The sequence below is a fragment of the Rhinoderma darwinii genome, chromosome 11 (genome assembly GCF_050947455.1).
Source record: "Rhinoderma darwinii isolate aRhiDar2 chromosome 11, aRhiDar2.hap1, whole genome shotgun sequence".
NCBI classification, from domain to species: Eukaryota; Metazoa; Chordata; class Amphibia; order Anura; family Rhinodermatidae; genus Rhinoderma; species Rhinoderma darwinii.
The window spans coordinates 75,350,622-75,366,511 of record NC_134697.1 but is presented as its reverse complement, the minus strand read 5'-3'; the positions used below and the strand labels follow the sequence as shown (position 1 = coordinate 75,366,511).

Here is a 15,890-nt window from a genome sequence, read left to right as displayed (position 1 = left end):
ATATCTTTCCTATGCAGGAGCTGGTTCTCGCATAAGGACGGATATATCCGTCCTCTGATCACGCGGGTACTGCCAGTGCACCCACGCGATCAGCGGCAGCAGCACGGCTGTTATACAGTGAAAAAAAAAAAGTTAAATAATTTAATAAAGTTTATGAAAAAAAACAAAAAGTAAGATTACAGTAAAAATAAAACAAAACCACTTTTTTCCCCCCAAAAAATGGTTTTATTAAGTAAAAGTGTCAAAAAATGGTATAATCGCGATCGTAATGACTTGAACAATAAAATGAACACATTAATTAAACCGCTGGACGAACGGCGTCCAAAAAAACAATGTCAACATTTTTTTTTCTCCCATTCCCCCCCATAAAAAATAAAAGTTAATTAGCAAGTCCCATATACCCCAAAATAGTACTAATGAAAATTACACCTTGCCTTGCAAAAATCAAGCCCCCATACGGCCACATTGACAGAAAAAAATAAAAAAGTTACGTCTCTTGGAATGCGGTGATGCAAAAACAAGTAATTTTTTCTAAAAGGGTTTTTATTGTACAAACGTAGGAAAACATATAAAACCTTTATATGGTTGGTATCCCCGTAATCGTGATGACCCGCAGAATAAAGGTAACATGTTATTTACGCTGCATAGTAAACGGCGTAAATTTATAACGTGAAAATCAATGCTGGAATAGCTGCTTATTTTCAATTCTCTCCTAAAATAAAGTTAATAAAATGTAATCGATATATTATCTGCATCCAAAAATGGTGCAATTGAAAAATACAACTCCTTATATGGCTATGTCGACGGAATAAAAAAAAAGTTACGACTCTTGGAATGCGACCGTGAGAAAACAAAAAATAATCTTTGGTCATTAACGTGCAAAATGGGCTGGTTATTAAGGGGTTAAATACACAGTGGAAGGATCCTTTATCTTGACTTTTTCAATGACTTTTCAATGGCTTTTGTTGTGTGATATCATGCTGCAGCAAGTTATCACAGTCAAGATAAAGATGGCTACATCCGTAGGTCAAGCCTATGCGATTTATATAGAGACAATTGCTCTCTACTGAAGTAGGGGGGTTGGACCTTTACAACATAAGAAGCAGGAAAGTACTCTTATATATCATCTAAAGCTAAAAAATAAAATGCCATTTAAAGGGCAAAATTGCAAACTTAGGGGAATCTAATCCTTCCCCCCACCTTTACGTCAGGCACACCAATGCGTTCTCAATATGGGCTAACTACAAAGAACAAAAAGCGTCTGTGTAATAAATACATACTTTAAAGAAAAAACTCCAATTGTTCTAATAAAACTAAGCACATACCTTGGCTAGGAGTGTGGCAAAATGAGTTCTTGATTTTTCAAAGTCCAATGACATGCCAGCTTTGATACGAAGAATGCCGCTATGACGATCCACTGTGAATTTGGCGCTTTGTGGGTTCTAAAAATAAAGGTGTTATATGTGTCATAGATGAGATTTATTTAGAGTGTTGTATTCGATCAGGACACCACTGCTGAAAATAACTCAACATAGCTCACTGCTTCATTTACTGTAAGTACAATTAAGAAGTTCTAATCTTCCTTGCTACAAGCAGCTTATCTGCAGTTGTTCACTTCAAAACAGAAATCCATTGGTGAAAAAACACAAAACCTGTTCAAAAAAGGCTGTTTCTTGTTTAATTTAAATGTCTAATTTCTTTATAGACTTGATAAAATGTAGTTGATGGTCCAAGTAAAGTGCACAGACTGGACATGGATCTGGTTAACAGATCCCCCCGAGTTGCCGGATCATACAAAAAGAACAGGAAACTAGGATCAGCACTGAACATTACATTTAAGTTGGGGTCATGTAGCTATAGTTTTGTTTGTACGACATGTTCAATTTTTTTTAAATGACATTGAAAATGGCTGTATCTTTCAAACTATTTTTGAAATGTCTTGCAGAACTTGAAAAGATTGCTTTAATTTGAAGAAGAGGAATTCTGTATCATAGGCTTAAACAGTTGTCCTTGTATACCATTTCTTTGGCATAAATAATTGATATAATGAGTTAAAGGGGCTTTGTCAGGTAGACCTATCTGATGGCAACATAGGATAGAAGAAGAAACAACGTTGAGCAAGGGGATATATCGTTTTATTAGTAATTTTATGTTAAAAAGTAGTAGTTCGTGCAGAGGTTGCAGTCTCACTGGAGCCTGAGGGGGTTCAAAAATCCTTCTGCCCCACGTGAGAGACCAGTACTATTGAAGATGCATTATCTATTGAAGAGGGTCTCGTTACACGGCCTCAAGCCTTTAGGTGGTCAAGGAGCTCTTTGGTGCATGTTCATATCCTATTATAAATTTTAGGCCTCAAGTTCAGTCAGTAGTGTGACATGAAATTTGGGACACCGATAAAGGCTATCACACTTTTCATTAAAGCAAGAGACGAGAACATTTCAACCGTCAAAACAGTAGTTTGAAAAATTGATCTTGCTGCAATTGTACAGATACCAATCAATGACCACAGCATTACTTACATACAGTAAGTTCTACACTTAAAAGAAATGGGTCTAAACTAATCATTAGACTTGCTCTAACTTTGTAATATATACTCATTGAATATTTACAAAGCGACCTTCCAATTTGTATGTATGTATATGTATGTATAGCCACAACATGAAAATTATAGTAAAGTATATAGTATAGATAGCAATGTTAGAGCTCAGCCCAGCTTATTTAGTGTAAAGTGTATAATTTATTCCATTCATACTAGCATTTAATAGAGAAAAGAACTGCATTAAAAGAAGAAACTGCAAACATAATCAGCCGAACAATAGTTCCTATTACTCCCAATTTCCCCATACAAATGCACGCTTGACTCGGGCGAGCGTACCTGTGTTTTCCATAGGGAGAAGGAAGAATGCCGCTGCCAGACTTCTCAAAAGGATCGGGAATGTTAAAATTCAAAGGTCCGATCCTTCTCCCCCTCAACATCTGCCATTGAGGGTGAGTTGTGACGCGGACATACACATTAGATGGTCGGCCGGGCCCACTGAATAGGCAGGTTTGGCCAACATACAATTTATGTGTATGGCCAGATTTTAAGTAAAATAATAAAAAATGTTTGTTTAGACCATTGAAAATTTACCGTAAATAAAAGCTTAATAAATTTTAAAGAATTTTCTATTTCATATAAATAATATACAGTATTATAGGCTAGTGACATCATACAAATTTGTGCATATCAGTGCAATAATAAACAGGAAAAATCTTTTGATGAAAAAAGTAATCTGTACCTGTATTAAATACATAATACTTCCACCAGACCCCGCGTCTTTGTCTACAGCTTCTACTTGGAAAATGCTGCTTCCAGAAGGAGTGTCCTACAAAACAAACAATACATTAAATGCTATATTATCAGTGGGGGTACAAAACCCTACAAAGGCTTTTTTTTCTCTAGCTAGTATTCATTTCTGACACTCTTTAGCACCCCCATCCTTTCATGCCTTCTCACTAATAACTAATAGGTGTCGCAGAATAACCTTGACCGTTTAACGACGAGCGATGGATATATCCGTCACAAGCAGGTGCTAGTTCCTGCATAGTGCTATGATCGCGTGGGTACTGCCGGTGTGCCCACGCGATCAGCGGTAGGAGCAGAGCTGTTATACACAGCCTGACTCTTGCCCCAACTTCCGGAATCGAAGCGCCCTCCGATACCGGCAGTTTAACCCATTAGATGCCCCTGTCAATAGCGACAGCGTCATCTAATGTGTTTGACAGAGGAAGGGAGCTCCCTCTGTCACCCCATCGGCAGCCCCGCAACGATATTGCGGGCCACCGATCGGTTTCCATGGCAGCCAGCTAACAGAGGCCTCCAACTCTGCCTTCAGCAACTGCCTATTAGGCCATTTTCCCCAAAAAGTGTTTTTATTTAGTAAGAGTGTAAAAAAAAATAATGATCATAACAACTCTAACAATAAAGTTAACACATTATTTAAACCACTGGGTAAACGGTGTCCAAAAAAAATGCAAAAAACAATGGCAAAATTTTTTTTTCTCCCATTCCCCCCATAAAAAATTAAATAAAAGTTAATCAATAAGTCCCATGTACCCCAAAATACTACCAATTGAAACTACACCTTGTCCCGCAAAAAACAAGCCCACATATGGCTATATCGATGGAAAAAGAAAAAAGTTACGGCTCTTTAAATGCGGCGATGTAAAAACAAGTAATTTTGTTTTTTAAAAGAGTGTTATTTTGCAAACGTAGGAAAACATAAAACCTTTACATATTTGATATCCCCGTAATCGTGCCGACCAATAGAATAAAGGTAACATTCTATTTATGCAGCATAGTGAACGGCGTAAATTTATAACGTGAAAAACTATTCTGGAACAGCTGTTTATTTTCCTAAAATAAAGTTCATAAAAGTTAATCAAAATATTATATGCACCCAAAAATGGTGCAATTTAAAAATACAACTTGTCACGCAAAAAAATAGCCCTTATATGGCTATGTTGATGGAACAAAAAGTTCCGACTCTTAGAATGCGACCGTGAGAAAACAAAAAATTATCTTTGGTCATTAATGCGCAAAAGGGCCTGGTCATTAAGGGGTTAAATCCAATGGTTGCTGTCACTCAAGAGGGAGGAGGCGCAGATAGCGGTCTCTTCATGAATACAGTGAACTCATAATGCCAACTAAAGTGGCAAGTGCTAGTTATATGATTCTGACATAGCCACATGTAAGATGCCACTGATCTGGTTCTGGGCCCTGGTACCAAGTTTCTTTACCGGTGTTACATTTGTCAATGGCGCACAACAGTAATTGCAACTGCCAACAATTAGGAAGCCACATGCATAAAGACTTAGAGCAAATGGTTGGGGAACACCTCTAGCACATATTTGTAGTCAATGAGACCGGCATAAAAACCATTAGCTCTTTCTCACCAAGAAAATTGTAAATTATGTTGTACTATACCTCAGGCACATTCACAATATAAGGTGTATTCTGGAATTCTGGGCTCTCATCATTGGCATCTGTTACCAGAACTCTGACTCGCTCAGATACCTGCAATCAGTTCAGAAAGATGAAGTATAACATGAAAGGTGAGTAAATAATGATTTGTGATTTTAACCCATATCCAGTATACTAATTTTTTGAGGAAACATGTAGCCTTAATCCTTAAACCAGTTACCTTGTTTATTCCATCTGATATGCTGACAATTGCCTCAATCTCATCTTGTTTCTGTAAGTAACAAGAGAGATATAATAACAATAAAAAATATAGGGTATATGTTCTACTTACCACCCAACAAAATAAAAACCTATACAATGTTAGAATGGAAACGTTTTAAGCACTTGTTTCAAAAGTGTAAACAAACACTTACAGTAAGGCTATGTTCATACCTACGTCAGTGGGTCCCATTGTTCTGCTCCGTCAGAGAAGCAGAACAAGGGAATAACAGAAGCAACACTTCCGTTGCACAACGGACACCGCCTGCGGGTTATGGCACAAATTGACTTTAATGGATTCCACCGTTTTCCACCGTAGTGTCCGTGATTTTACCGGCGATAATAGTGCAGCATGCTGTGCTATTGTCTCCGTTAATCTCCAGTAATCTCGGCCGGATCTGCGTTGGAGGACCCTAACGGAGGATCCAACGCAGATGTGAACAAGGCCTAATATCTAGGTAAGGAAAGTAAAACAGCCACCTTTTTATTCAATGGAATAATAAAAGTACCTGTAAACAAAATCACAAGGTGGTGCAGTACCTAATTTATTGCAATTACAGTGGGTAGAAAAGTCCAAGCCTGTCCCATCTTGGCACCGTGACAATATACAAAAATCATTATGTTGCTTTACAATAATGCAGGAAAGGTATGAAGGATATGTCCACCTTTGCAACCATTTTTTTAATTCTCCAACACATCTAAATAAAAAAGAAATAAAGCAACTTTGCAAATAGTCATAATTAACAAATATCCCACCTTTTTGTGTTTACACCTGCTAAGCAAAACTATGCATCTCCATGGTAACAGACTACAAACTATTCCTGTGTAGTCTGAACCTGCAATTATACTCCTTACCATCTGTCCCATATGGAATAAATGTTAGCAAGAAGTAATTGACAGGTGGAGGGAGTATGACTGTTAGGGTATGTGCACACGTAGTGACCAAAAACGTCTGAAAATCCAGAGCTGTTTTCAAGGGAAAACAGACCCTGCTTTTCAGACGTTTTTTGACCAACTCGCATTTTTCGCGGCGTTTTTCGGGCCGTTTTTGCGGCGTTTTTTACGTCCGTTTTTGGAGCTGTTTTCATTGGAGTCTATGAGAAAACAGCTCCAAAAACTTCCAAAGAAGTGTCCTGCACTTCTTTTGACGAGGCTGTATTTTTACGCGTCGTCGTTTGACAGCTGTCAAACGACGACGCGTAAATAACAGGTCGTCTGCACAGTATGTCGGCAAACCCATTCAAATGAATGGGCAGATGTTTGCCGACGTATTGTAGCCCTATTTTCAGACGTAAAACGAGACATAATACGCCTCGTTTACGTCTGAAAATAGGTCGTGTCAACCCAGCCTAAGACCAGACTACACAGGGTTTGCTTGTAGCAATTAAAAATTAGTTGTAAGGGTGTACATGCCGTTTATGTCATTCCTAATTATTTGCGGCTCATTTTTTCTCAGAAAGTTACCTCCCGGTCCAGCTCTTCAATCACTGTGACGTTTCCATGGATAGGGTCAATAGAAAAATAGCGTTTTGATCCAGGTTCAAAGGTTAAACCATAGATTACTGGATAGCCTTCAGGATCAGTGCCATTCAATGTGTAGATGTATGTGCCTGAAACAAAAAAAAGTTGTTCACTTCCAGTGAATTGTCGTAAAACAGTGTCATAAAATAATGAAAACCGAGAGTGGTCTGGTCTTTTATACTTATACAATCTGTCAATCAGATGTATAAAGTGTATAAATGTAAGTTAGGTGGGAGTCTGACCTCTGGGTTGCCATCATCGTTGAAAAAGAGGGGGCCCTTAGTGGTACAACTCCTTTAACAAAGGTGCCTCTTCTATCAATCTATTCGAGTAAAATACAGGACCATCACATTTCCAAATTATTCAGTCTTACCTTTTGAACTCCATGAAGAAACAGTATATACCTCTAACTTTTATAACGTACAATATTTAGAACACATGAAGTTTGTTGATTTTGCTGCACTGTATGGCCCCCAAACTTTGGCTCATTACCTCTGGCAAGTGGTTTACAATAATTTGGTCTGAAACATGTTGTCCGTTATTTCCCAATAAATACCGCCATCTTTACTTGGAAGTCCGTTTGTGATGTTTAGTAGTGCTACAATCGCCCTGTTTTTTCTTCCTACTGTTTGCATCTGATTACGGCCATTACTCACGGACCCCTCACCAGGGAAAGCAGCAGCTTGCACCATTTCAGCCTATTCACTTCTTCACAGAGTTGTGTCTGCTCAGCACATCCAGACCAGGTGAGCAGTTCAACTTTATTTTATGTTCATCCAAACCCACTAAGCGCCATCTTTTTCTCTTTTAATCCTCAATACTGAACTTTCGGATATAAGAATAAAAGTAACCATCTCACAAGGTAAACAGTTAAATTGTATGGCATCACCACATCTAAATTCGTTCTGTGCCCAAAGGTGCAAACATGATCAGTGATAACTGTCAATGAGTGTTTATAAATTGAGGGGTTAGTGATCTCTTCCTAGAATAAATATTCCATACTTGGAGTTGAACTAACCATGAAATGTGCTATTTTATTCCAATTGATAGTACTTTTACAGGGCATTACCTGATCTATATAAAAAAAAAAGCAAATCCCCTGTAAATAAAGTGACTACCAATATGACCTCCAATACAACTCACACAGAAATTTTCACCCAGTTTACCTACTTTCCCCAATGGCAAATCTGCCTTCTAATGCGCAGGGGATGTGATACTGCATAATTGCAGACTTGCCTTTCAGGAGTCTGAAAAAAACGACACAAAATGCCACGTGCTCGTATTGTGTGAATGAGATTCTGCCACTGTAAATGAATTGAGCTGGCAAACTACATACAGCATATGTAATGATGAATCTATTACATGAGCAAAACTGTATAAATTGAAACCATTCACTTAACACTTCAGATAAAAGCTAATGCACTGTGTTATGCCTAGTGAAGGCCCTTTGAGGTCGGTGCAAGACTCCTAAAAATAAATGACATGCACAGCCCCATCATGCCCTGCACTAGGTTTCATACAGGTTATCAGTTTTTCGTGGAATATTCATTAAATCAAATAAAAAAATGGAAACTTAAAATTTTGCTATACAATCATTAGAAGTTGAACCAATAAATGACAAATCAGGGCATGACATCACGTGTGTAATTTTACCTATAGGCTTTTGAACAACAACAAAAATAATTGCATACACAGAGAAACCAGCATTTTGCACTTAGCTCATGTTAAACGGTTACTGTACATCATTGAGAAAACAAATAATTTATTGGGGACCATATTGTCAGCAAAAATTGTAATGGCTGCAGTTAAGCTGGCCAAACACACTTTTTTTTTTTTTTAGATAAAGTAATAAATTAGCCCCAAATTTATATTTCACCTCTTATTAAAGGGGTATTCCCATCTTAAACATTTATCCATAGAATATGCCATAAATGTCTGATATATGCAGGTCCCATCTCTAGGACCCAATGTAAAAACAGTGGTCCCATGACCCCTGTTCGTCAATTCAGTACGGCTACAGAACCCACAGACGTCAATGCAGAGGTATTAAGCATATCATAAACAAAAAATTAAATTTGGAAATACCTAAGTACAACATAGCCAAAGACAAAAGCCTAAGACTGAGCCTCTGACAACTCAGGAATAACAAATAGTGAAAATATAAGTTTTGAGTCAAAATTTATTAGTCACAAGCATATAATAATATATATGTAATTTTGCGTGCAGTACTAAGGGATGACTATCCTTAATTTTCACAGTCACTTTATCACACATCATCAATTGGTTACTTTAGATAATGATGAACACAAACAACAAGAAAATAGTTAAAACACAGAACTGACCAACTGGTGTGTCTTCAGAAAGGCTCAAGAGAGCCATATTTCCATTGCTGCTTCCAGGTCCATTTTCAAAAAAGTAGGGGGCAAAATTGGTTTGCACTGCAGAACACAGAAATGCACATGATCTACTTGTAAATCCCACACAATGCAATCACTACTGACACACTATATAGACAGGTGAAAACACTATATTGGTGGAAGTCTGCAATTTGGACCCCATAAATTGATAGAATGAAGGGCCAATGGCCATTTGGCTTCTCTATGCTAATGTTGATGAGGCTACCATAGGAGTCAATATGACTGGAATGTGTAGCTTAAAAAATATTGTTACATATATAAATATACACACACAAATCTACAGTACGTTATACTAACTAAAAGGAAAAAGGGCAACACTGCACATAGCCAAGTTAAATTAAATTGGTCCCATCTTCTCATTTTCTCAGTCACACATTCAATGGCATATAGAGCTGTGTTAACCCCTTTTCAGCCTGTCCGGAAACAATATATCAGACCAGAAAGCCTAAAATGCGTTGTTGAATAACAGAGAATTAATTCTCATTATGTTTTAACAGCATTGCTTCTTAACACTTGTGTTTGTAATTCATTCGAATGTGAAAATGATTTAACCTCTCTTATGCCAAGCAGAAACTATTTATGAGAAAGCACTAAGCAAATTGCCAGCACTTAGCATATAGCCGGAATTAGCAGAAAAGGCTGCATGGCAATTGTAAAAGCAAATTATTAAAAACAATTGTTATTTTGTTGTGTTAATACATTGTTATGTTGGTAACAAATTACATTTTTGCCATCAGAAAATTATGAACCAGAGCTGAAAGTATTCCCTACAGTTGCCCTGCAGGTCAGCATTGCATATTAACTTCAGAATCAATTCCCTATAACCCTAATTTCCTTATAAACTGACCTGTAGAATAGGCCCTTCAATTCTAAAAGACTAAATCCCATCCTATGTGTTGGGTCAATAAAGACGGATAAGCTTTCATGTTCTGTGAGCGTCTCTGCCTTTCTCTTACATGTTGGAAATAAGGTGATTTTCACTTACCTGCTAGGCAAATCTGAAGAAGAGACAAAACAGAAGATGTTGCAAAGTGCCAGACATGCTTCATCGCCAAGCGCAGAACTGTCACTTTCTTTCTTGCGGTGTGTTATAATTTTATTTTAAAGATCTGCAGTTGTTGGTGCCATTCAGGACAATGTAAGGACTCTCTATGCAAGGGGAGGTAACAGATGCTAAGATGCTAAGCCGATGACACATCTTATTTTTCTCCTGCCTACTATCTAATTAGACCAATTAACTTGCAAGGAGCTGAGGGATCTTTTCTTTTTAAAGTAAAGAAACTGCCCAATTCAGAGTTTGTATAATAAATGACTGTATACGGATGTGATCTTACATAATAAAATCCTATGAATTCCAGTATAGTTATGTATGTTGCATCTGAAGCTAGTAAATAGAGAAAAGTTCACTGCAGATAAATTTCGAAACAGTGTAAATTTCGTTCATTTACACAATGGAAACTTAAAAATTCGCTTTTGAGAACGATTTTTTATCTGTGCTGGGACAGTGGGGAAATATGAAAAGTTCAACTAAAACGTTCACTTAAGTTTTGTTTTCATGCATTAGTTAAATCTAAAATAATAAAAATGTATAATTTTATTTTCATTCTTTTTTTCTTAAGAATGACACATAATAAATGACCATTTAACACTATTTAAAGAGGCTCTGTCACCACATTATAAGTGACCTCTCTCCTACATAAGGAGATGGGCGCTATAATGTAGGTGACAGCAGTGCTTTTTATTTTACAAAAATGATCTGTTTTAACCACTTTATTAGCAATTTTAGATTTATGCTTATGAGTTGCTTAATGCCCAAGTGGGCGTGTTTTTACTTTAGACCAAGTGGGCGTTGTACAGAGGAGTGTATGACGCTGACCAATCAGCGTCATGCACTCCTCTCCATTCATTTAGGCAGCGCATAGGGATCCTTTTAGATCGCTATGTGCTGTCTTATACTAACATATTATCGATACTGAAGTGTTTAGACAGTGAATAGACATTCCACGGGATGTCTATTCACAATCTCTGCACTTCGTTACTCTGTCTGTGGTAGTTACAGCAGAGGAAGCGTAATCTCGTTGTAACATGTCATCTACAGCGTAATCTCGCGAGATCACGCTTCCTCTGCTGTAACTACCACAGAAACAGTAATGAAGTGCAGAGATTGTGAATAGACATCCCGTGGAATGTCTATTCACTGTCTAAACACTTCAGTATCGTTAATGTGTTAGTATAAGACAGCGCATAGCGATCTAAAAGGATCCCTATGCGCTGCCTAAATGAATGGAGAGAAGTGCATGATGCTGATTGGTCACTGATTGGTCAGCATCATACGCTCCCCTGTACAATGCCCACTTGGTCTAAAGTAAAAACACGCCCACTTGGGCATTAAGCAACTCATTAGCATAAATCTAAAAACGCTAATAAAGTGGTGAAAACAGATCGTTTTTTTTTTAAATAAAAAGCACTGCTGTCACCTACATTATAGCGCCCATCTCCTTATGTAGGAGATAGGGCACTTATAATGTGGCGACAGAGCCTCTTTAACCATTTTTAAATACTTTAACATGAACCTATAGTACATTCCCACTTAAATCCACCTGTTCGTTTGCTCTTTTATTTTATTATATTAGTTTTTTTTGTTGTTGTGTTTCTGGCAAAGATGGATTCACAACCAATATGGCTGCCACCTAAACTATAGGGACGCAGCGGTTGCAGTTGTGACCATACCTCTTAGTCCAGGGGCGCCTGTGGGGCCCTTCAAATCTTGTACTGCGGCCCATACAACATCATGACACTGGCTGGTGTCAAGACCTGTGTTCTGTGTCAGGAAAACAAAATAAATCAGCAGCGAGGAGAGGTACTATAAGCAAATAACTCCTTTTTTTTTTTTTGTCTGATCTAGGGTCAGATTAACTTTAGGGTCTGGTCTGGGGTCTGAAATAATTTAGGGGTCTGGAGTCTGAATTAACATAGGGGTCTGGCCTGGGGTCTGAATAAATTTAGGGTTCCTGTCTGGGGTCTGAATAAATCCGGGGTCTTGTCTAGGGTCTGAATAAATTTAGAGGTCTTGGTCTGGGGTCTGAAATAATATAGAGGTCTGATCTGGGGTCCAAAATTATTTAGAGATCTGATTAAGAATTCTGGTCTGTGGTCTGAAATAATTTTGGGGTCTGGTCTAGGGCCTGAAATTGTGGTTCAATTTAATTTCGAGGTCTGGGGTCAGAATTATTTTGGCGTTTGATGTCTTCCATGCTCCCGTCATGCAATTTCTACTTATGTAGCTAATAGTGTGTGATACTACCGTCATGCTCCGATCATTCATCTTTTCGCAGAAGTTGTGATTTGTTTTACTGCAACTCAGCTGGCACGTGTGGTATGGGGCCAGCACTTTCTAGTTACGCCCCTGACTACAACTTTCGCCTGACTTAGCTTGTTTTCTCAATAGCAAAACTGCCTTCTAAAGGCAGATGTATTACTGCATTATGGGGAGTGTGAAAAAAACATAACATGTTCTAAAATCCAGGCGGTCGCTGGGCCTTATTGTGTGAATTAAATTTAGCAATTTGCAATTTTGTCTTGATGCATCTATTCCATGTGCAGCACTTATTTATATCTGTATGATGCATATATTGAAACCATTTCCAAGCTTGAACGAACAACCCACAGATTTGGTACTTTCAATACCATGAAAATCAACAATTGAAATGTGATTATGGACAAGTGCTATTCACAAGTGAGCAAACATACAAGGCGTGAGGATTCGCTGGCCACTTCTCTTCAGATTATCTGCTCGGTAGAGTTCCAAAGTGCCTGGGCAATAGGTTCTGAGGTGTGTTTGTTCATTTGGACTACTGTTACCGGCTTGTTCCCCACCATCCTTTTGCCTGCTCTGACCTCTGACTGGATATTGACCTTGCCAATTTGCAGCCCGCCTTGACTTTCTGCTTTGTCTGACTCCGAGTTTGCCTGTTGCTCTAGTGCCACACTCTGATTTGTGTCTGTACATTAGCCACTATCTTCCGAACTTCCAAATCAGCTTATGATCTCTCTTTTTTTGTCCTCCAGTTGTGGCTCCTGCTTTTCAGTCAAAGCCACTTGCAGCAATCATGCCGATTACAGCCCCTTCATCCTTAAGTGTTTCTGCTCCAACACATTATAATGGGGATCCCAAGCCATGTCAAGGTTTTCTGAATCAATATCAAGTTCAGTTATCTTTCTGACCAAGCCAATATCGCCTACTTCTTCTAGTTTCCGATTCACCTCTTTCGGAGAAGTACGATGCCTCTTTATCTAATCTCTTTTACAAATCTTGACCAACTTTAACCCCTTAACGACACAGCCTATTTTGGAATTTAAAACGCAGCCCCATTTATAAATCTAGCATGAGTTATATGTGATAATAACTTTTAAATGCTTTTAGTTATCCAAGTGATTAGTTACATAGTTAGTATGGTTGAAAAAAGACACATGTCCATCAAGTTCAGTATTATCAAATAAATAAGGATTACCATATGTCTCCTTATGTAGGCATTTTTTATTTCTTTTTTATTTTTCTTACGTTATAAGGCTTATAAGTTTAATAGCATTTTTTTAACATTCTCTAGAAAATTTCCAAAATATATTTTTTTAGGGACCAATTAGGTTATGAAGTGGCTTTAATGGGTCTATATGCTGAAAATCCCCTACAAATCACCGCATTTAAAACTCTGCACCCCGCAAAGTATTCAAAAGAGCATTTAGGACGTTTCGACCCTTAAGGCGTTTCACAGGAATTGGAACAAAATGAATGGGATATATTAAAATGTACATTTTTTTGTCTGAGATATTTAATTTTCATTCTTTTTTTTGTTTTTTTAACACAGCAGGTGTTAACAGAGAAACGAAGCTAAATATTTAATACCCTGGCTCTGTAGTTTTTAGAAAACACAGATACAGTATATGGCCATAGTGTATTACTTGGCTCAAACACAGGCCTTAAAAAAGAAGGGGAATCTTGTGGATTTTGAGGCCAACTTTTTATTAGGATTTTTTTCAGGCACCATTTGAGGTTTGCAGAGGTGCCAAAATATAAGAGAAAAGCCCCAATTTTAGAAACGACATCCTTCAAGGTATCAATTTAGAGGTGTAGTGAGCACTTTGACCCATCATGTCTTTCATAGCATTTTCTAGAATTGGGTAGTAAAAATTAAAAGTTCCACTTTTACAATATTATGTAGTTTTAGGTAAAAAAAATGATAGGAGAAAAACATCCCACAAATTGTTACACAGATTCTCCCAGATACAGCAATACCTCTCAAGTACCCGTAATCTGCTGCCTAAGCACACAGGCTGTAATGGTTTTTGGGTTCCATGTTGCGTTTGCAGAATCCCTGAGGTACTAGGACAGTTAAACCCCCAAGAAGTGACCCAGTTTTGGAAACTACATCTAAGTGTGTAGTGAGCATTTTGACTTCAAATTTATCTTCGTGAATTGAATGTGCAGTGAATGGTGCAGGGCGAAAATTTGCCAATTTTCTACATTTATACCATTTCAGTGCCTAATATGTGGCTGTCTGTGCAGGAAAGGCACGACATGCGGCTTTCATGGTGTTGAACTCTGGGGACATATGTATAAGCTGTGCGGAGTACATCAGGGTATTTTATGAAAAGGATGTTTGACTAAATAATAAAATTAAAATTCAAGGGATACGTTAAAACACTCCTTTATGCACAGCCCAGGTTATGTGGTGCGGGTTTTACTGTGGTAAATGGTGTCCTTTTGTATCCCCCGTTTTTAATATCTTTTGTTTCTGCACCTTTCTTGAATACTTCCCTTTTCCCTTCATACCAGTGGAGGGGACTTTTTGAAAAGTGTTCCCTTTGTACAATGCGTGTGACCTCACTTTGAGAAGTACTGCCCCATCCCCTTCCTGGTGGCCAATTATTAGGGCCCTAGATTACCACCTCTTGGAACTCATTGATGTAGCACGTATTCATTGTACAGTGTGATCTGTATGATGTGCACAGCCAGTTTGTTGTACCACACCCTCAATTTCCACATGGCGCTCTACGGCTGCAGCACTTGATCCAAGAGATAAACCCCTCCCATGTACCTATTATATTCTGGCTTGGGGGTTTCAGTACTGGTACCTTATAGTGGAACAGGTGTGCTACTATGGCCGTGTACTGTGCTCAAACTGTGGATATACCTCTTGACATGCAATACGTTGTTGCTGCTGGTGCATAATGCCCTGCTCTCGCCCCAAGCAGTGACCTAGGGAGGCTTCGCCTATTTTTCCAACTGCCGCATGCCACAGTACTTCTGGAAGCAAAGGGGTTATCAAGGATTTAAAAATGTATGGCCTATTCTTTCCCATTGTAGCCTCCCTTTAAAATGTACTATGGACTCATCAATAGAAATCCACATGTCGGGGGTGTAAGTCTGTGCCAACGGTCAAAACTAGGGACATCTTGGGGTTGACACTGCTTCAAAACATGAATTGGCCATGCGGCACATCAGGGTGCCTTATGCTCGGCTTCTTTAATAGCCCTATATTCAATACAAGGCCTCAAAATTTACCATCTATGCTGCATGTGCTGGGTACCACCTGTGGGGTTTAGAATAAATAGAGGCAGGGTTTTGGGTGATAAATTGTTGGATATTCAAATTAGTCTAGGCCACAAATAAATCAATGAAATTGTCCTCAAAATACACTTTTTATGTTGTTAGGTGTTATGTACTAAAAATT

General features: G+C 38.2%; 1 protein-coding gene across 1 annotated transcript in view; it reads right to left on the bottom strand.

Annotated features, from left to right (window-relative positions):
- Positions 1-10,275, bottom strand: part of CDHR1 (cadherin related family member 1) — a 72,985-nt gene extending 62,710 nt beyond the window's left edge. Inside the window, exons 1-7 of the mRNA XM_075841747.1 lie at positions 10,145-10,275; positions 9,085-9,180; positions 6,686-6,831; positions 5,184-5,234; positions 4,967-5,056; positions 3,279-3,365; positions 1,326-1,442 (exon numbers count right to left, since the gene is read on the bottom strand). Of these exons, the coding sequence (XP_075697862.1) occupies positions 1,326-1,442; positions 3,279-3,365; positions 4,967-5,056; positions 5,184-5,234; positions 6,686-6,831; positions 9,085-9,180; positions 10,145-10,208 (651 nt within the window). The 5' untranslated portion in view covers positions 10,209-10,275. The remainder of the gene's footprint in view (positions 1-1,325; positions 1,443-3,278; positions 3,366-4,966; positions 5,057-5,183; positions 5,235-6,685; positions 6,832-9,084; positions 9,181-10,144) is intronic.
- Positions 10,276-15,890: the final 5,615 nt, after the last annotated feature.